The 22,366-nt window shown below is 44.2% G+C and overlaps 1 protein-coding gene across 2 annotated transcripts; it reads left to right on the top strand.

Annotated features, from left to right (window-relative positions):
• The first annotated feature begins 8,506 nt into the window (after positions 1–8,506).
• On the top strand, positions 8,507–20,814 carry WDR31 (WD repeat domain 31). Of its 2 annotated transcripts, XM_090275968.1 has the most exons (8): positions 8,507–8,636; positions 10,127–10,201; positions 10,892–11,036; positions 11,135–11,235; positions 12,387–12,454; positions 13,442–13,583; positions 14,951–15,113; positions 17,175–19,089. In XM_090275968.1, exons 3-8 carry the CDS (start codon positions 10,943–10,945, stop codon positions 17,333–17,335), a joined length of 729 nt encoding a protein of 242 aa, XP_090132094.1. In that variant the 5' UTR covers positions 8,507–8,636; positions 10,127–10,201; positions 10,892–10,942; the 3' UTR covers positions 17,336–19,089. The 2 variants fall into 2 exon arrangements, with proteins under 2 accessions (XP_090132094.1, XP_090132095.1); XM_090275969.1 differs by lacking the exons at positions 8,507–8,636; positions 10,127–10,201; positions 17,175–19,089 and adding an exon at positions 20,100–20,814 and having other exon boundaries at positions 10,896–11,036.
• The last annotated feature ends 1,552 nt before the right edge of the window (positions 20,815–22,366 follow it).

Genomic DNA, 22,366 nt, shown 5'->3' with positions numbered 1-22,366 from the left:
TTTTTCTGCCATGAACTCTGCTCCCGCTTCACCGAGGAACTGTGCACAAGTTATATTCTGAAAAAGGTGCTACAGGTACATTTACATACCCTCATACATGATAAAAGATTCATTAGCCCCTTACTGTGAGAAACGCTCACAATAAAAACTGGGACTTACCACAGGATATACGGTAGGAATGTACTTATTTTCTAAAAAGTTGGGATTATCTGTAAATTCTGCTCTGTAATCTGCCACTTCCCTTGCTCATTTATAACATTTGGTTTGGGACTTTTTTTTTTTAACTTTGTGGTAGTGAGCACTTGGAAAAGTCTATTGGAAAGAACCATTCTCCCCTGGCCTTTACTGTCCCTCAATTCTGCTCTTCAACCTCAGACCCAGCCCTTGTCTGCCTGCCTGGTGGGGGGCGGGCGTGGGGGCGGGCCCTGGTCTACCGCTGGCTCTGCCTTCCTCCGTCCTCATGCCTCCTTCCTCTTCAGACCCTCATCCAAGCAACCAACAACGTCTCTAGTGTCAGGGCTGAAAGTCATCTGACTGGGGTTTGCACGATTTCCAGGACTGACAAGAAGACGGTCAATGCTGTGGCTTCTTTTCTCCTGTGACGTTTTCACAGCACAACCAACATTAACTGTCACCTTTAAGAATTTGGCAGCCTGCCAGTGCAGACAAACTCAGACCACATGGGGGTGCTGAGTGAAGTCCAGACCCTGAAGGAGAGAGAGTCCTTTCTGCTCTGGCCAGACCAGACCAGACCAGACTGGATGAGACCAGATCTCATCTCCAGAGGGCTCAGAGGACTGACAATATCAAACTGGGCAAGTCCAGGAGAGAAAAATCAGTTCAGGTAGTAAAGAGCCATAAACTAGGATTATATTTATATAAGGCGGAATGGGAGGCATTGATAGTGCTAGGTTGAGGGGAATAGAGTCCATGAAATTATGTTCCTTACACCCATAGCGTTCTACCTTGTGTCCTAATTGACTGTCTATAACTGTCTTCCCTTTCATTCTTTATTCAAAAATACTCAATGCGGATCTGTACTGTGCTAGATCTGTGCTGTCTAATGCCATAGCCACTAGCCACATGTGGCTACTTAAATTTAAATACAATTTAAAGTTTGGTTCTTCAGTTGTACTAGCTACATTTCAGGTGTTCAATAGCCACATGTGGCTTGGGGTTAGTATATTGGACAAAGCAGGTATAGAACAGTTCCATCAGAGTGGAATGTTCTGTTGCAGTGCTGTACTAGACATCAGCAATATATACAGGTGTAAAGAAGACTCAGCCACTGCCCACATGGAGCACACAGGGAAGTGAGAGAGACAAGTAAATGAAGAATCACGCTATGTTGGGGATCGTGTGAGGGGCTTTGGAAGCATAAACGAAGGATAGCTAATTCAGTCTGGAGGAGGAAGGAAGGGCAAATTTACAAATGACTCCTATAGCCTTGTCATGGTTGATTAGTGAATGGTAGTGGCCTGCACTCAGAAAGAAAAGAGGAAGAACAGGTTTGGGGGGAAGATAATGTTTCCAGTGTGAGTCATGTCAAGGATGAGGTGTTTTTTACATACCCAGGTGGAGATGGGCAGGAAGCAGGTGGACATACAGGTCTGGGGAAAGTCTGGCTAGAGATACCAGTTTAGAAGTCTCAATTGCCTTAAACCTAAAGCATATTCGGGGGGCGGGGGCGCTACATCTCCAGAGCTGAATCATTTTGAGGGCAGGGATCCGGTTAAGTCAACTGTTGCTGAACTGAGCCTAGCCCAGTGCCCCAGGGCAAAGCAATCAGTCTCTCTTGGTTGAAGATTGCCAGGCTGATACAGGGAGAGAAACTGAGTTAGTAAGGTCAGGTTACAAGAGGGATGGGGGAAGATCCCAGATCCTGACAAGAGGAAGTCTAACAACAGGCCAGTGACCAAAAGGTAATGAGTGCATCATCAAGGGAACGTCAACAAAAGTTAGAGGAATTCCACCAAAGATGCTGTGGAGGGGACTCCCTATCTGGGGAAGATAGGCCCAATTGACAATCTTGATATTCTGTAAAGGGAAATTTCCCTTGCCAATCCCATCTCTGTTTCCACAGGCACCTAACTTTATGAACCTTTACAAATCTTCACCGAAGGCAGTCTGCTGAGAGATCAGCAGTTCAGGAAGTGCCTACAAGGGTGCAAAAGAAATGTTAGCTAAGATTTCTGCATTCATTCATTCATTCATTCATTCATTCAACAAACGTTCAACAAGCCCTGTACCATAACTAGGGGCACAGACATGAATGGACTCTGAAAGCAATATGATTACACATGCAAAAACTTTGTCTTGTAGCTGCTGTTAGTTTCTAAAACAGTCTTACCATTGGATCTCAAGAAGGTACTGAGGGATCTCTTTGCTATGGTAGTGGGCCGTAAAGGTTTGATGACAGAAAGAATGAAAGGACTAGGGGAATGAGGAACTTGGGGAAGCGTCCAGAGGAGGGTTCTCTGTCTGGGTGGAATCAGGGGAAACTCCAAAGAAATAATTCAGCACCTCTATCTGGAAGAATAATAATTTAAAAGATGATATTTAAGGGTTCTCTCTGTAACTATTTCTGTTGCACCCGCTTCCCTTACACTATATAGATTCTCTGGCAGCGTGGTATTTGTCATAGCTGTCATTTCCTCAGGAAGCTCATCAACGCATTGCTACATTAAGAAAGCAGGGTGGGGCGTTTTCGGCGAGGCCCCTCCGAGGCGTCGAGCCAGCGAAGCGGAACCGTAGTTCAGCAGCCGGCGAGGGCGCCCGGAGACTTTTCGCCGGAACCCCCACCCTAGCGACGCGCGCCTCGTTGCTAGGGGCGGAGGCTCGGGAGGCTTTAGAGCGCGGAGATGCGGACGCCCTCCAGCTCGGCTTCCCCGCTCGCCTCGGCTCGCGGCTGGGCACCCGGCCTGTGGGTATGGAGCCCGGGGGGCGGGTGGGCGGAATAGTGGGAGCCCTCGCGCTCACAGCACCGCAGACGCCCACTTGGCCGAAGGGAGGAGAGAGTTCCGAGGGCTGGGCTTGAATTGGGTGGCGCTGGATTCCCTTCTTGGGCGCCCTTCCCCACCAAGCACACATCAAAAATAAGCTTTCGCCGTCCGCGTGTACTGGGCGAGGGGCATTTGTGATCTGAAGAGCCAGAAAGGGAAAACTGCACACGCGCTGTCCTCAGCTTGGGACAGCCTTGCAAACTGGCCTAGTACTGGCTCCCTGTGTGAGTCCTCGTAAGACCCTCTTGTCCTCTGGTCTTCGATTTCCTCCAGGGTTGAATTAGACCATCTCCCACATGCTTCTACCGTGATTTTGTGTTTGAGCTTTGGTTTACATGCCTACACTTGGTCTCCCAGAGCATAGGTTAGATGTGTGCAGCGAGAGAGGAGGGCGATTTATTTTATTAAAAACATTTTTTTTTAATTTACTGAATTTTTAAAGAAAGGAAGAACATCAATTTGTTGTTCCACTTTTTTACGTATTCATTGGTTGCTTCTTGTACGTGCCCTGACCAGAGATAGAATCCCCTACCTTGGTGTATGGGGACAATACTCTCACCAACTGAGCTACCAGGCCAGGTGAAATCAGCATTTAAATAAACAGTGGACCAGGCCTCTAAGGAAATGAGGTCTGGTTCCCAGCTCGGCCCCTGTGTGACCTTTAGCAAGACACAGCCCTCTGAGTCCTCATGGAAAGTGATAGTTGGATATATGGTGGAGTATATCAAGGAATATAGCACTATAGAGCTAAAAGACACTTCTCTTGAGTTATGTTTAGGGTGACTGTTGGGTATCTCAGGGTCTTTGGAATGCAAATTGGGGCAGAAATAGATCCTGGGATTTATATTTAGGCCCAGTTCCATCAGGAACCAACAAGAACATCCAGAAGCATAATTGAGTTTATAGCTTTCCCAAGTTCTTGCCGTCTTTCTGGTCCTGAAATTGAATGGGGCAGGGTGACTACTCCATGAAGGATTTGCTGTTTGGCAATTGTAAAGGACCCTTATATTTTTGGATCCTTAAACATCTTCTTGCCAAACAGACTCTTCACCTTAGTATGTGATTCATTCATTCATTCATTCTTTTATTTATTCGACAGATACTTGCCTTGAATCATTTTTCCAGGTTATGCTTAAAGCACAGATACACAATAAAGAAGACACTGCCCCTTCTCTCAACTCTGCTACCTGTTCACAATATAAACTGGAAGATAACTGAATAGTATTTTCATTTTTATTTCTTAGATTTGTCAACTCAAATTACAACATGGATACTATCCAAGTACATATACTTTGTTTTTGAGATTTTAAATTGCCTTGGTATATAACGTAATAAATTCTTAGCCTTAGGGTGATAAATCACTCTGGTCGGAAGACAAAATTGTCTTCAGTTTAATATCCGCCAGACTTACATATCCATTTGTAACTGTTCTCTGTGTATATTTATGTAGGTTTAATATATGTGTATTAAAAGCAGTAGTAATAAGGGTGAAATTGCTATTTCCAGTATTGTTATCAATCATGTTAGTAGCCATCATTTATAACCAATGGTTTGCCAGGCTGAACTGAGGGCTTTATATGTACAGTACTACCTTTTGTAGAGATGCAGTATAGTATGATGGTCAAGAGCAAGGCCTGTGGAGTCAGACTACCTGGATTCAAGTTTCAGCTCTACAACTTATTTGCAACTTATTTGTAAGCTTGGGCAAGTTATTTAACATCTCTGAGCCTCACTTTTCTAGTCTGCAAAATGAGAATATTCCAAGGGCTTGTGGAACAGATTAAATGAGTTAAGTATAAAACACTTAAAATAGTCCTCGGCACATCTTAAATGCTAACTTTAATCTTCACAGAAGTCCAATTGTAGAGTTATCCCATTTTACACATAGGGAACGGAGACTTAGAGAGGTTCAGCAAGTTGTCCAAGGCCCCAGTAATTCAGACCCAGCCTCCCCAAATGGTGCCAATGCTGTCAGTCTAATGTTGTTCTGACTATTCTGTGCTGCTCTTAATTCTGAGAATAAGCTATGCTGTCCATCAATAATTAGAATTTATTTATTTGAATCCTTAGAATAGAGCTGTTAAAATGCAATAAAACTGGTTTCTTCTTTGTAGATGTTTATGATGGAAATTCTGGACTAGAAGTCAAGAGGTCTACCTAGTTATAATTTTGAGTAATATTTCTGTCCTCATTCTCCAGATCTTTAAGGGTTTTTATGTGATTTTGCAAAGCTCTTTCATCTAAAATTCTATGATTCATACTAATTAAAGCATTATTTTAAACAGGAGGAATTGCCTTTTTCACAAAAATGGTGCGCTCTGAATAAACAGTCACCTCTGAAGATGTTTGATGAACAGAAGTACTATGTGTAAAATAAACATGTTTAGTGATGCATTTAAATATGTTCTATTTTGCATGTTTAAATAGAAGTATAACATTATGGTATACTTTCCCTAGAAATCTTTGAATTTGGTAAGATTTCTTTCTTTGTGAGGGAAAACGACACTTAACTATCTCTTTAATTAGCAAGGTCCTTGATTTACCTTGTAAATCTTCTTTCAGTGCAAACATGCTTAGACAGAGAAGAGATTAATTTAAGCATCTTTTCACTAATTACAGAGATTAGGAAGTGGCTGCCTGAACTGTTTTCCGAAATATAAACATTACAAAGCATTGAATACCGCAGCTCACCAAGAAGATCCTATTGGTTTGGGGTAAGTGATTCTAAAAGTTGTTTTTTCCTTAGGATGTTCCATGAATATTCTTCAGGTGGGGAGTATGGCTCTCTGAGACACCAGCTAAGCATCCAATCAGTTTTAAGCAGAGACAGTCCATTTATAGCATCTGCATTTTCCAGTGACCTAGATCTATGAATGGCATCTGTCCTTAGTTTGATGACAATGTTGAAAAATGGGTTAGGCTGGCAGATAGGCTGCCCTTCAATCTCTATCAATTTACAAACAATACGACATCCCAAGCTTTCTGCAAGCTCTCCTGGAATTTCTCCTGTTTGCACATCTTGTGCTTATTATAGAGAACTCTAGAATGTCTGAACTGGAAGGGACTTGAGGTTCACTACTGCACAAATGCTTTTCCACACTGTGCAAGCCACGTAAGGTACAAAGATGAATAGGATATAGTCTTTCCTCTTAGGAAGCACATTGTCTTCTAAAAACCATTTGGTCTGACGTCACATTTTACAGATGGGGAGGCTGAGATGTAGAGTGGGGAACGGAGGAACTCAAGGACACGTAGTGAGGTGAGGCAGAGCCCAGGGCTCTCGGTGCCACAAACACTATTCTTTCCCCTGATTGTGCTTCTGTACTGGGTACCAATTCTTTTCAGGAGTCAACTCTGGCAGCTTCTCAAAATGTAGGCTGAAATTCTTCTGGAAAACTCTTATTTGTTAATGATAATGAGATGATTGAGAATACTTGGTGAGTTTTAGCTACTGTCTCCTTGTAGACACTTCTTTCTATGATAGAACTAGGCTTTTTGTACCCATTAGAAACTCATCTCCTAAAACTTCTTTCAGCAGAACCCCAGAAGACATGGGGTCTGGGTACTCCTTCCTCCCCAGTTACTTCCCTTTACCCTCTGGCATCTCAGGGAACAGTTAGTTGGAAAGGACAACAGGGTAGCTGAGCTTAGCCCCTAGTCACATACCTTTAGTCCCAGCAGATGTCCACAGTGGCCACATCTTCTGATTTCTCTCTTTTTCTCCCCCTATTTAACCAGTAGAGGACCTATAGGAGGTGTTTCCTGAATGAGTGTAGGGATGAACATCTGTCTTTCTCTTTAGTTCTGGCCTTATTAGTTGTTGGGGACAATATAATACAGAAAACATTTAATAATTTTTTATTCTAATATAGCATATCATCCATTATTGACATTATTTAAGTTCTAGGTCAGTGGTTCTCAAACTTTTTGGCCTGAGGATTCCCTTTCACTCTTAAAAATTATTGGGGACCTCAGAGAGCTTTCATATTACTTTTGTTTTTGTTTATCTGCTAATGCTTTATTGTAGGGTTCATTCCCAGGGCCATAAGAGTGAGGTAGGGAGAGAAGGAAAAGCAGAAGCATACAATTAATTAGTCTTTTAAAGAAAAAAGAGCTCTGCCTAGTGTGGCTCAGTGGATTAAGCACCAGCCGGCAAAACCGAAGGTCACTAGTTCGATTCCCTGTTGGGGCACATGCCTGGGTTATAGGCCAGGTCCCCGGGTGGGGGCATGCGAGAGTCAACCAACTGACGTTTCCCTCATACAGTGATATTTCTCTCCTTCTCTTTCTCCCTTCCCCTTTCTCTGAAAATAAGTAAAGTTTAAAAAAAAAGAATACAAATAAATTTTTAAAAAGGATGTTCTTACATGACCATTGTGGGGGAGGAACACACTTTCCTCTACCCTCAAGGTTCTTTTGGCTGGTCTCATAATCAGATAGACATGATACATACTAGTAAGAGAAAATAACCAAATTTGTTATTTATGGGAACCCCACGTACATGAGAGTGTCGGAGAACCCACATGCAGGAGAGGTTCAGAGATAACAGGGGGGGATCGGATATGAGCTAAGGATGCGGTAATGCACCTTGGGGTCTTAAAAGGGTCATTGGGGGATGATAAGAACAGATGTTCAATAAATAAAAGTGAGCCTTGACATACAGGTGGGTCAGAAATGTTGTTGCTGATAACACCTTCTTACAGGCAAGGCCCTGATTTAAGTTCTAGGTAGTTAAGGGGGGCAGTGCAGAAGGGTTTTTTGTTTGTTTGTTTGTTTGTTTGTTTTTGAGCCCGAAGCTAAAATTGCCTTTAGCTCAAAACAGGCCACATACCACAGAAGCACATCCTGGGGCGGCGCCTTCTGACCCCCTACACCATACTACCCCCACTGCACCTAACCAAATTGACAGCAGGTATTGTTCTTCCCACTGAACAGGGAACCCAGCTTCCAGCAGACACAAGGGATGCTGCTCCTCAGGTGCCATCTGAAACGAGCTCCTCCTCAGAAGATTTGTGTAGGTTCTGCGCCACGATGGGGAAACTGCAAAGCAAACTCAAACACAGCACTTACAAATACAGGTACCCAGTCCTACCTTGGGATCCCGAGTTTTATCACGCCCCATTAAAATTCTCCGCCACAGAAAGAGAAGGCCCAGAGCAAGGATTGATGGCCTTTCCTAAACTTTCAGTTCGCTCGGTTTTCTTTTGGATAAGAAGCAGCTATTGTCTGCAGCCACACAGAGAGATGCCCCGCATCTTTTGAATAACCTCTAGATTGAGTAAAGACTCCTGGCTTCTTGGCTTCAGGATTCCCTTTTATCAGACAGACCCAGTCATTCTGCGCATCTGCAGAGTTAGTAACACCACTCCGGCAATGCCAGTGGGTCTCCTTTTCCATCCTTCTCCTCAGCCTGGCCTGAGTGGCTACCTTCGCTCACACCCTCCTTGCTCCTCCGTGCACCCCCATACCGTTGGGCCTCTCATTTTCCGTCCTCTCTTTTGCAGGCCCGATGCGATTATAGAAGAGAGAATTCAAACTCGAGCTGTTCAAGAATATAGCCCAGCTCACGCGGATACGGTCTCAGTTGTTGCCGCTCTGGACTCAGACCTCTGTGTCTCCGGAGGAAAAGATAAGGTGGGGCTTGCAGTGCTCCCCGGGGAGCCAGCTTATTGCAGAGAAGGAAGGCGTTTGGGAAGCAAGCGCTGGTGTTTCATTTCTGGCAGCACTGTTGGGTGGTGTAAAAATGGGGTTTTAGAACTAGACTGGGTTTAGGTCCCGTGTCTTACTTGGAGCAAGTCCTTTAATTTTCTTGAACTTCAGTCTCTTTTCTTATTAAGTGGGGATAATAATGCCAACCCCGCAGGCCACCTGTGAGGATTAAATGGTGAGATCCTTAGCACTATGCCACCACATGCCTTTTATAAATGACAAGTGTTATTCCAGCCAATCCGTTTTCACACCTACACACAGACACAGGAGTTATTTGTCAGCAAAAGGAGCCTTCTAGTCTTTTCTTCTGTGCTGCTCTTTTGGCAAAGTCTCTAAATTGGTGCATCTTGGGATTCCTCCCTTCTGTGTTTTTGTGCTTCCGCTCCCTGTCAAAATGTGGTCTTGTTGCTTTCTCTCCCTCACGTTTGGAGCTATCACAGCACTCACAGGTAGGATATTGGTAGCAAATATGTTGGTTTTTTTGTGATTAATAATGCCTCTCATTTTCAATAGCCGTTTAGAGTCTTCAGATTTTCACAGTGTATTTCACTGACTTTCAGATGCACGCATTTTCACATTTTAATACTTCTGAAATCTGTATGCACTTGAAAATTAATAATAAAGCATAATTTAACTGGCAGCATTTGTCTTAAAATCTATATCATCTTAGACATATGAAATTTTATTTATATGGGCCTCACCTGTGAGGGGTAGGTGGGCAAGAATCAGCATCTCTGTTTTGTAGAGTGAAAAACTGGGACTTAGGTCAAGTGCTAACATGCTCCTTACTCTCTTAACAATGAACAACGGAGACTGGGCTAGAGAATGTATTTGAAATCCCTTTAAGAGGGACAATTGCTTACAGCAAAATAATACAGTGTATACCTGGAAAAAAATGGAAAGAAAATTTTAACAAGAATACTCTCTGGCAGGTGGGATAGGAATGAGGATTTTTTTTAATTAAAAAAAAAAAAGTATAGTCTGTTTCATAATAATGGGAATATACTTAATGCTAGTGAACTGTATACCTACAAGTGATTAAGAAGATGATAAATTTTAAGAAAATAAAAGTACAATACAATGAGGGGGGTGGGGAATCTAGTCCCATGTGGAATTCTTGAGCATCTACAGCCAGAACCTCAACCGGAATCAATTTTCCTTAGGCTGTATTACCTCAGACCTATCAATAAGTCTCAGAGGAGTGGCCCAGTAGCTGGGGAGAGACAGAGGAACAATCAGGAGAAAAGCCAGAAACTCAAAAGTACAGAGATGTGAGGAGGGACACAATAGAACTCTAGTGCTTGATGCAAGGCACTTGACCGAGAGTGAGAACTTAGGTAGAGAATGAAGTAAAGGCTTCTTGTTTCAGTTAAATGAATATTCAGTTAAATTAAAATATTCTAATGACTCTGCAGACCGTTGTGGCCTATAACTGGAAGACTGGAAATGTGGTGAAAAGGTTCAAAGGACACGAACGTGAAATCACCAAGGTAAAATTGTCCACTGATTATTATCGGGGAGCGAATTTGAAACTGAATAAAGGAATACCTAATAACTCTAGATAGTAAGAGTGATTGAATATTCAGTCTTAAAAGAAAATTGAAGGCTTTATATCTGATGCTGTGAAGCAGAGCAAACCATTCACTTAGGTGTTGGTACAGGTATATTCGACATAATTTTTCTTTTGTTATTTAGCCTTTGTTAGCTCAGGTGGTAAATAAAGAGTAATTCTCCATGACCGATCTTAACTCAATAGGGACATGCATTGAAGGCTTACTGTGTGTTTACAATAGTTAGAAAAATGACAGACTGTATGCTTAGGAATTTTCTAATATAGTTGGGGAAAAATTTTAAAAGCCAACAATAGTGAAATAAAAATTAATTTGTTAAATAGCTTTACAGAGTAGAGTGAGTTTCCAGCAAAAATGATAGAGAATACCAATTTATATGATTCTCTGTAGTTCACCTACATGAACCAAAAATTAGGAGGCAAACTATCATAATGAAACGCAGCCTCAGCCACAATTCCATAGCACGGAATAGGCTATTTACCTGCCAGACATAGTGCAGTTTGAACCAGACCAAGCGAGAATGGTAGGCTCTAACACACTTATCCCCGAGTCTTTTTCCCACTTCAAAGTCCAATCAAACAAGCACACCAGGGCTTTTTTCTTGAGCAGATAGCCTGTATTCCCAGATCAAACCAGTTCTTCAGCGCCTCTCGGGACAGGATGGTCATGATGTGGGACTTGCACGGTTCCTCACAACCAAGGCAGCAGTTCTCGGGCCATGCCCTGGTGGTCACTGGATTGGCCGTGAGTCCAGGTAAGCAATGCAGAGCTCTTCCCGCTGCCCTTGTACTTTCTGAAAAGCCCTGTTCCAAGTCCAACTCATGGACCAACTTCTTGCTACTGTTTCCAAAGACTCGTCACAGCTGTGCACTGGCTCTCGGGACAACACCCTACTTCTGTGGGATGTGGGGACCGGACAGTGTGTGGAGAGAGCTTCAGTCTCCAGGAACCTGGTATGAACTCAAACTTGCAACAGTGCAGGGCAGCAGAAGGGACGACGGGTGAGGGGAAGGGCCTGGGCAAAAGGTCAGGAGACCCGTGACCAGGTATTGGAGGCTTGGGGCCTCATTACTGCTCACCCCTACCTCTCCGTCAGACCCCGGCCTCTCAGGGTTTTGAATTAAATGATCTCTTAAAGTCTTTGCTCCAGGGACAACTCCACTAGTTTATATTGGAATCTTAAATGGTGTCCTCACTTATTTCTTCAAAATACAGTTATTTATTTCTTCTGAGGGCCAGGCACTCTGCTTAGGGCAGGGTTAGTAACGAAGGACAGTCTCTGTCCTCCTAGGAGCTCACAGCTTAAGCTCTGTGTTCCGTATATAAAACTTGTGGAGAAATAGGTGTTACATGTTGCTTTCGGTATAATTTGCTGTTTATGAAAACCAGTGTTTTCTGGTGGCAAACTGGTATATAAGCTCCACAGTCTTTGGGGTCAGTCATATCTAGGTTCAAATCATTGATCCGTCGTTTTTTAGCTGTGTTATCCCAAGAAACTTACTTAGAGTCTCAGCGTCTTCATTTATAAAATGGGGAGAATTTCTTTAGTGGTCATCAAATATTAGTCATTGTTATCTTTTCCAATCTTGTCAATGGCAAGATATATTTGCCTTATGCCTTCCCTATTAGTGGAGGTTCCTGGAAAAAAGGAAAATCCTGTTACTTGGGGTTGTTTTAGAAAGTCTTTCATGCCTGTGCACCAGGGGACTGCAGGGATAAAGCGAAGGAAAAGCACTTCCTGAACCCTCGGTGGCCTAGACTAGGGTGTCAGGGGTCCTGCTTTAGAACAGGGGCTGCTCCCTTTAGCTGCTCCAGGCCAGCAGGTCTTTACCATGTTTGGGGTCCAGGCAGTCTAAGAGTGCCTGCATGCGTTTGGGTACTGACAACTGGCCCAGCTGCTCCCATTGGCACCGATAACCTAGCAGACGCAAGGAGAGCGTGGCTGGTGGGTATCGGCCAGAAGATAAACCCCTCCCTCTAAATCAAATTTCCCAGTTTAGCATCCTTGGGAAGTGGTACAGAGATGCTGTTTATCACAGTCGACAAGAATAACAGCGGAAGAATGATTTGGTACGGAGACATTTGGAAAATTATGTTCTTCTAGGTCACTCACTTGTGCTGGGTCCCCCGAGAACCATATGTACTACAGACTTCTGAAGATAAAACCATCAGGTGGGCTAACTGAGCAGCAGTGAAGGTGTTTCCGGTGAAGGCTTGTGCTCCTGAGCTTCCATGACGCTGTTCCCACTCTGCTTCTCTACTTTGCTGTGCCCTTCCCAGGGCCTTCTGCCCCTCTGCCCCTCTGCCCCTCTCTGGTGATGGGGCCTCTCTGACCTGGCCCCACGGAGTCATCTGGGTAGAGAGGGTGAATGCCAATCAGGCCAGGGGAAAAGCCTGTTCTGATTGGTTTCAAAGCAGCTGATTCTTCCCCCTCCTGCTGTGTGAAGTGTTCAGATTAACTTCGTTATCAGTCACTTGCTCCTCCCACTCCTTCAGACTGTTTGGGATTACTTCTTCCCCTGCTGGGTTCCTAAGGTTCTCAATCACTCAGCCCTCAGGGGAAGCCGTCCCTGGGGAAGCAGGGTCAGAATTACTGCCAGGGGAGTCCAGGGAAGTAAATTGTTTGTAGACCAGAGGCATGACTAGAAACTTTGGATTTCAGAAGAGATTCTGCTTAGAAAAAGGTAGGAATGAGACAAGAGATAAAAAAAAAATACTTCCCAGTGAACCCCATGGCCCAGGTTGGCCAAGGCCTGTAAATCTTTTGTATCTGAATCTGGAAAGGTGATTGCTCCTCTGTACTCTCATAAGTATCTTTTTAAAAAATTTAAAATCAGAGACACAGAAATATCCTTTTGTCCATTGAAAGCAGTATCCCAAAAGACCAAAGTAACAAATTAACTTGTACAATTAAGATGCTTGGTCTAAATTTCTATTAACTAGATCTCAAAATAGAAAGAACTTAGATGTCATCTCCTTATTTCCTGCCAGCTGTGGAGTCTCCAAGACTGATCTGGTTCATGCTGCTGTTTGGGGTATATTATGACTCGATTCTGACTTTCTGAAGCCGCAGAGAGCCAAGACTTTTGTTTGTAGGTGATTATAGATGTATTTCTGACACATTTACTATAAACTCACTTTTGCTATAATTTTTTTCAGATTATGGGACAGTCGGGGGCTGCAGGTAGCTCATACATTTCCCACAAGGCAACACATTCAGACCTACTGCGAGGTCAGTGAGGATGGATGCAGGTGCATGTCCTGCAGCAGCGGCTTTGGAGGGGAAGGCTGCGAAACCACGGTGAGGGCTCTTGCGGGGTCTAGATGTCTGGTTGCTGATGAGCAGATACCTTACTCTGGCCTCCTGCCTGTACTGGGCTGCACTGGCGGGTCTCCTAGTGGCCCAGGCCTATTCCTAGTGCAGACTGTAAGCGATCCTCTGCATTCCAGATGTTTCCTTCAAGAAACATCCATTAGCCTAGGGCTTTCGGAATTGGCCTAGGCAAGAGGAATGGGATGAGAGTCAGGATAGGAAGAGGATACCTTGAAGCAGCTGCTAATGTCTGTCCTCCCAGCAGAGCTTAGAAAGGGGAAGGAGTAGCTGAAGAACCACGTGCTTCTCACAGAGCAGGTGTTTGCCGTAAGGGAGGATCAAGTGCTCTAGGAAGTTTGGAGCCCCAGTGTCAGTCAAGGCTCCTCCAGAGTTCCTTGGATTCTTAATTGTAGGATATCAGAGAAAGGGGTTATCTAGTATCCAAATAGAACAGTTACAGCTCCCATTTTATTAAACATTTCTTCTGTGCTAGGCACTGGGCTGAGCACTTCCCATGCATTATCTCATTTAATCCTTAAAGCAACTACTGTGAGTTAAGCATTATTATAATTCCCATTTTACAGCTGAGGAAATAGAGACCTAGCAAGCTGAAATTTCTTGTACAAGACCACACCTCTAGTAAGTGTTGGGTCAAGGTTTTAAATCCCAGGCTGCTGATGTAGCATCTCTTCTCCATACTAAGCATTTCTAGCTCCTACAGCTGTACCTTAGATGTCATGGTGTCCAGTGATTTTATTATTTTTTGGACCCAACAGAGTTTGATCTCCTGCCTGACCATTATTTTCCAGGTGTGGTCTGATCTGTATCAGCAAGAGTAGGACTGATGGTCTGGCGCCTCCATTGTTATAGATTCTAGTCTTCATATACCAAGGTGTAGTGACTACGCATGAACTCAGAAGGTCTGAGCCTGTGTGTACTTATGAGAAGGTGTTCCTGCCTGTGAGGTCCCGACAGGACCCACAGATACCAACAGGCTGATATAAGGTAGCTCTTGAGCTGTCAGAGAAAGTAGGTAACCTCACACTGTCCCATTAGGCTGTAGGATTTAGAGCTTCACTTCCCTAACCATGATGTTAATAAGGAAGACAACCACCCTTCTGGCACATCCTTAACCAGGGTTGTTTGAGACATAGTTGGTACTCAAAATAATCACTAGATGGATGGATGGACGGTTGGCTGTGTGGATGGGATGGGTAAAGATAAGAGGTAGCTGCATAAGTAAGGTAAGTGGAGGGGACGGGTGGGTCATGAGATGGAGGAGCGTTAGGTACCAATGAATGACACTGGAGAAATGTGTTTGTATGAGCCAGCCTATGTATGCCATTACTTCGCAGCTGTGGGACCTAAGGCAGACGCGGAACAGAATATGTGAGTACAAGGGGCATTTCCAGACTGTTGCATCCTGTGTCTTTCTACCAAGAGCATTGGCCTCGAGGCCTGTAATTGCTACCTCATCACATGACTGCAAGGTGAAGATTTGGAACCAAGATACTGGAGGTAAGGAACCTGCTATTAGTGCTTCTTAAAGATACATGAAGTCCTAAAGGACTCTTCAAAAATTTCTTCCCTTTGCTCAGCACGGCCGCACATGTCCTGCCACACTGTTCAGCCCCCTAGTGGTCAAGACATGACACCAGATACCAGATCTCTGTTCAAGCTCTGGCCAGAGGCCATTACTGCATAACTCCTTGTACCATATTGTACTGACTCTTCTCTGAGAACTCAAATACGTATATTTGGCTCTTATATTCTTTATATGCACTTGAAATTCCTCATCAGGTTATAACTTGTGATGCTCAAGATGTCTGGAAAAGAGAACAAAAATTGCCATTCTAAAATTTGTTTTCCAGGAACTAACTTGAGAGCCTCAGCTCTCAGTGGGGGTAAGGTGGAGTAAGGGTAGTTTCAGAAAGGCTCCGCCCTGTTTTGACTCTGCAGTTAAGGTTCAAAATCACAGTAAAGCCTTGACATGTCAAAGCTCCAGAGAAAAAATGTTTTAGGGAGCACAGCTCCCTAGAGTTCTCGGTGCAGTGGTACGCTGATCCAGCTCCTAATGGCTGACTGTTAAATACTCAGGAATATTTAATGCGCTATAGTGGGAGTATTTACACCACAACATTTGGCAAATGCTATGACTAAAAGTTCTTTTTTCCTACCAGAGAGCCGATTTATCAGCACCCTACCGCCTCCATGCTATTCTGTCCTGGACACAGGGTTCTGCCGGTATTGGGTTGGCCAAAAAGTTCGTTTGTTTTTTTTCCATAAGATGGCTGTAGTAGCGCTTCATTGTCTTTACCTTTATTTGAAACAACTTTGTTAGATTGTCTTGTGACAGCTATCATATCAGCCTGCATATTACAAAAACTGGTGAATTTTTGTGTAGCCATTTTAATATTGAAGATGCAAGAAAATATGCAACATTTTCAGTGTATTATCCTATATTATATCAAGAGAGGTAAAAACACAACTGAGATGCATACAGACTTCTGCAGTGTCTGGAGAAGGTGCTGTGACCCATCGAACATGGCAGAAGTGGTTTGCGAAGTTTCGTTCTGGAGATTTCCCTCTGGATGATGCTTCATGATGGGTTAGACCAGTTAAAGTTGATAGCGATCAAATCAAGACATTAATTGAGAACAATCAATGTTCTACCACGTGGGAGATAGCCACCATACGCAAAATATCCAAATCAATCAAGTTATTGGTACAAATGAAAAATGTATCTTATTTTATGGGAAAAACTAAATGAACTTTTCGGCCAGCCCAATATTAACGTCGAGAACCTCAAACCAAATCCTCCTACAGTAATCTTCTAGAAACTAAGGTTCCAGCAGGGGAGAGGTGGGTAGCTCCCTCAGAGAAAATAGGCGAGAGGAGGTCAGGTGGCACAGAAGCTAAACTTACACAGTGAGGACAGCCCCCTGTGCCCTCGCCGGAGCTGCCTTCTCCAGTCACCCAGGTGTAACTTTTGTGGGAGGTGGAAGCAGCAGCTTTTTAGACTCAGTGATCATGAACCTGAGACCAGGGGGAACAAGATCAGAAGTGCTGCCCTGCCCACCAGAGGTGTGCCCATTGTTTTGAGAAGGCCCTGAGATGCAGATGGAGGGAGACTTGGTCAGCTGGGAGACTGCCCTTCAGGTTCCCCCATTATTCTTTGCCTTGAAGGGACCAAGACCCTGGGAAGCCAGCAACTGAAAATCAGTATCCCTGTCTGTTTTCCTCTGCCCTGACCCTGCTTTGTTCTCAGGGCAGGTCACTGAGGGCAATTTTTTAACACGTCCTTGCCAGTGAGGCCCCAAGTGACTGTACATACTTCTAGGTCGTTATATATCTGTCCTGTTTGGTCTGTGTGCCATTCTCAATAGTTGAAGTCTTGGGGTTGATCCAAGTCCTGACTTCCCCGCTGGAGCGTGTTCCTCTGAAGCATGTGACAACTCTCTTGTCTGGGTCAGATACATACAGCACACGCTTTAATTACATGGATGTCTTACAAAGGCATTGAATTTTATGATATTGCACTCTTGGCCTAAGCTGCTGGTCACCCACTTCCTCCCCCAGCCTGCCTGTTCACCTTGTCTCTGGATGGATCAGGACCCTTGACTTCCCTGGCCGTGGGCGACACCGTTTCCTTATTGTGTGCAAGTTTCAGCAGAGGAATTCACTTGCTCAGAGCGGGCCACAGCCGAGGGCTGGAGCTGCGGGAAGTGGCGGTGTTCTGAGGCCGGGAGACATCTGCGGGACAGTGTCAAACCGCGGCCCCTCCTTTCTCAGTGTGGCTTTGTGTTTTTCCATGTTATCCTCAGGGGAGGGTGATGTGGGGCTGGTGTTCTTTCCCTAGGTTCACTTTAGAAGGTGTATCAGTGTTAGAACTCAGTTTAAGGCCCCTGGTTCAAAACCAGGTGCAGAGTTTAGAAACATGGACTAATATAAGGTTCTCAATCTAAGTTAAATCCAAATGCAAGTTTTAGTGAGCTCTTGGGGCTTCTCTTCAAAGAAGAAAGTTTATGGTTCTAAATGGTGACCGGTAGATAGGTCTCTGTGAGAGTCAGGATGCAGGGCCCAAGTCTCTTGAACTGACCTTTTCCATGTCTCATCAGAAGAAGAAAAAGCAAGGGGGAGAGAAACCCTGTTTTGCTTGGTTCAAAATGGTTTACATGGGAAAGAATAGTGCAGCTCCATAGAGGAAATAGATTGCAGGCATGAGATTAAGCTCCAATCACCGCTCCTCAGCAATGTGAAGAAGCAAAGTTGGGGCAAGAAAGCAAAAGCCCTGGCTTCTACTCAGAATAGTAGCAGAAAGGGCGGCGACCCCTGCTCGTTCCTGGTCCCTTCTTGGACTGGTGCAGAGGTTGTGTGAAAATAAGACCCGACATGGCTTGAGCAGGCTGACAATCCCAAGGGCCTTGTCCAGAATCGTAGGAGTTACCAAACTGGTGCTGTGGATAAGAAAGCGGAGAGGTTGCCAGAGCAAGGCTTAAAATTTTTCATTTGTACATTTAATATTTTTATTTAGTTTTATGTACATTTTTTATAGGGAATGGACAGAGGGAGGCAAAGGGAATGTCTGCAGTGATGATAGAACATAAAGAAAAAGTAGAGGTGTGGACTCCACTGTGCGCTGGCCGTTGAGCCCCCCTCAGTGAGGAGGGGCAGGTGCTCAGGGGTGCCTGCGTGGCTCCCAGGAGGTTAGTCCCCACCTGGTGCTCACAGTTCCTGCTGCCCTCAGGCAAGCCCATGCCTAAGGCACCTGCCGCCTGAGGATCCCCTTTCCGATGAGTCCCAGCCAAAGAAAGATTTTGCATTTGTCCTCTCTGGTCCCTGCCTGACCCTGATGCCCATGGCTGACAGCCATCTTCCTGTCTCCCTCCTGCTCCTGTGTAAGTCCAGCTCCCCCAAGCTGTCTCCACTGACTGGGGAGGAGAATCTTAAGCTGCTGCAAAGCATCAAACCTGCATGGGTCTCCACGTCTCCATTTAGCTGGATGATCTTGAACAAGTTGTGAAATCTGTCTCCTCATTTATTATATGGGGCCATAATCACACGTTCCTCACAGGGCTGTTCGGAGGACTGAGCAGAACTGTATTAAATGCCAGGCAAGGTAGTAGGTGCTTGTATGTGGTGGCCACTGGTATTTGTTGCCCTATGTCCAGACTAAATCCTCTTGTTTTCCACGTGAAACATTTACCATTCCTCCATCCATTCTCCTTAGATCTTATTTTCTGAGCTTTTAGTCATTGTTCAGCGTCCCCTTTTATCTTGGCAGTCTGACAGAACAAAGCGGTGGTGAACATGGACGCTGCTTCATTGAGCACCTACACACGGCTGAATACATTCATTCTCACTCCGGGTCTTATTGTTACTCCCATTTCACAGATGAGGAAGCTGAGGCCCAAGGTCGCACATATAGGTAGGAAGGGAAAGAACTGAAATTTGAACCTGGGTCAGCCTGACTTAAAGTCGGATTACTTTCCTCCCTTTCCCATCACCTTTGGCTGATGTCACAAAGTTCACCTCAGAAATGTATAGACCATGACATTGTCGGTGCATTTTCTAGACCAGTTATGAACATGGTGGCTCCAAGGAGATCCTCCTGGCCAGATGCCCCGGAGCAGTAGACCGGTGTCGCAGGGAAAGTTCCAGAGCACCTATTAGTGCTACAGCTGACCCTTTCTTCTAGGAGGGGAAAGAGGCAGTAAGTCAGAAAATTTGAGGAAGCGGGTTGAGAGGGGGCCCCAGGGAGGAGGAACAGGCTGCTGTGAGAGGGAGCTTACAGTAGGCCTCTGATGAATTAGGGTTCTATTACCAGTAACGTTGTCTCCCTAAACTCGACACATGTGCTTGATGGAGAAATGCCTCATCTGTGCACTTCAAGTAGAAAAGGGATTAATACATGTAAATTTTTTTGTAGAATTTTTTAGTGTTGTATGCTCTAAACCGGAACCCTCAGCACCTAAGATACAGGCTCTAAAGTGCATTCCTTCATTCACGAACACTTCATTTTAGAGGGATTTTTCCAAAGACAGTTGATTTTTTTCCAGGAAAGTGTGTATGCTCTTGGATCTGACCAATTATATATTTAAAATTTAAATAAATTTGTATCTTGTGTATTTATCATTGAAATATATTTATGTATTTAAGGAAAGGAATGATGATTATTAATGCCTTCATGTTGGCATGGAAAACAGAAGTATAAAACTCAGGTCACTGGGTGTTTTTAGGCTTTTAATACTGAAAAAAGGGGAACTAAGCTATTTCTGAGGAGCCTTTGAGAACATAATTATTTAAGAACAGCTTCATCATGAAAAATATGCTGACTGCTAGTTGTTTCCTGAAGTTGGCAGCTCTCCTGGGCACAGCTGCCCAGCTACGACTACGTTCCCAGCTAGGCATGGCACTGAGAGTTAGTTCTTGGCAGTGGGTGGTGAGTGGAAATGATGTGTATAACTTCCACCTCATTCACTTGAAAGAAGCATATTTGTCCAGGATTACCCCTCTGGGTCCCCTCCCACTAGCTAGAGTGCAGACTGCCAGCCACAGCGTCAACTCTTCAGATGAGGACAAGATGATGAACCAGCAAGAAAGGAGGAAGCTGGAGCCCCAAATAACCTCAAGGAGCTGAGCTGCTCCAACAGCCTGCCCGGCTGAAATGTGACTTGAAAGAGAGATGAACTTCATTCTTTTAAAGCCAATTTATACTTTTTAAACTTTTGATTCAAGTATGCAATCATATACCACTTCAGACATCTTAAGTTTGTAGCTTTTTGCACACACTAGTAACCAGGAAAGAAGCGTAATATATCCAGGACCATAGATGGCCTCCCTCATACTTTCCTCCAGGCTTATCTGCCAAGGAATTTGTAACATCAAAGTTGTTTTGTCTGCTGTTCTACTTTATATAAATGGAATCATACTGTATTGTAGTAGATGGAACATGTGGCCACAAATTTCTCCCATTCCTGTATGTCCGACCTTTTGCAGTGTGACTTTTTCTCATCAGTAGGTAGGATCTATTTCCCCACGCCCTGAATCTGCACTGGTCTTTTGACTTCGTTTGACTGATAGAAGCCAGGGGAACAAGCGCTAAGCAACTCGTGAGGCCAGGGCTTCAGTGGCCTTGCAGCTTCACTCTAACCCTCTTGTAATGGCGCTCTGAGATCTCCATGGCAGGAAGGTGACCTAGGCCTCGTGGAGAAGAGCCAGGCAGATATGTGAATGAGGTCCCCTTGGACTTTGCAGCTCCGCCAAAGCTGCAGCCAAGTTCAGCCACAGATGAAATCAGAAAAGAAATCACAGCTATCTCATACAGTCATGAAAAATAATAAATCATTGTTCTGAGACACTAAGTTTTGGGGTGATTTTTTATTTCATAGATTTAAGTGAACCAAGTGTATGCTTTTATTTTTGTCAGGCTTCTTTTGCTCAATGTGTTTATGAGATTGATTCATACTGTTGCATGCAGTGGACTATTATTCCTTCCCATTGCTGTATAGTATTCTAATGTGGGACAATACTATAATTTATCCATTTCACTGCTGACAGGCTAGCTTCTAGTTTGGGGCTCTTACAAACCGTGCTGCTGTGAACATTCTAATAATATGTCATTTGGTGAATATATCCATGCATTTGTGTTCACTGTGTAATTAGCGGGAGGCCTTTCTGGGCTCTCGTGTAAACTGCAGGGTCAGTTTTAGTGGACGCCACCTCTTTTCCAAACAGGTTGTCCCAGTTCACATTCCCCCCTGCTGTGCAGGAGAGTGAGCAGAGTTTCCATTTTTCCCTGCCAACACTCTGTGCTCTTAAACTTTGCAACGAGCCTTCAGTTTTAAAGATTAGTGCATAGAAGTTGAAGAGTGCACGAGGGCAGGGTTAGCTTCATGAGCCAATGTTAGAAAAAAGCTGGACCAATGGGATTTAATGTCTACCTTTCTTTCTGATACTTCTAGTTAAAAGGGTGGAATTTAACAACACAAACTTATACACAATGCTCTATATTTTAATACTACTTTCATAATCATAATCTCGTCTGAGCCTTCCAATAAAATAACTCCATAAAATAGGCAGCCTCGAGAATATTACTTCTGTTCTGCAGAGAAGGAAAGTGATTTGCCAAAGATCACACAGCACGTGGCAGAGCCCAGATGGGAGCCCGGGTCTTCGGACATGCAGACGTTCTTCCCAGCAAAGCCCTCTGCTTCCAGTGGTGTCGTCCTGGTGGTGGTGGACCTGAAAGCTGAGGGCAGGGGACAGGCAGGAGATATTTGTAGCTATGGAATAAGTGACATAGGTTCAACAGGGACAGAAGGAATGTTCAATGCATTCCCAGATGTTATCTCCCCAGGGTCTGGAACACAGCATCCTGCTTAGTGAAGGTCCTGCACGCAGCAAATTAAAAAGCCCAGATTTGGAGTGTCCACATACTGGACTCTCAGTCCACCCAGAAATAGCCTTCTGAAAACTGGCCAACTTCACATGACTGATAACCTTGCAGATATTTATAATGAGGCTGCACAGAACATTGTCCTTAATTTACCCCTAGTGAAAAACACAGGTCACAAAATAGCACTATGCAGGATCATCCCATTTTGGTAAAACTATGTCTGCATATATGTCTCTACATTCATAGATAAAGGTCTAGAAGAAATAGAGCACAAATGTTAGCAGTGTTATCTCTGGGTATTGACTTTAAAGATCAATTTACTTTCTACTTAATGCCTTTCTATTTGTTTTTTTTCCTGCAATGAGGATGAATC

Source organism: Furipterus horrens, unplaced genomic scaffold, assembly GCF_987537825.1.
Source record: "Furipterus horrens unplaced genomic scaffold, mFurHor1.1.pri manual_scaffold_4, whole genome shotgun sequence".
Taxonomy (NCBI): Eukaryota; Metazoa; Chordata; class Mammalia; order Chiroptera; family Furipteridae; genus Furipterus; species Furipterus horrens.
Note: the sequence above shows the minus strand (reverse complement) of the source record. Positions and strands in the feature narration are given on the sequence as shown.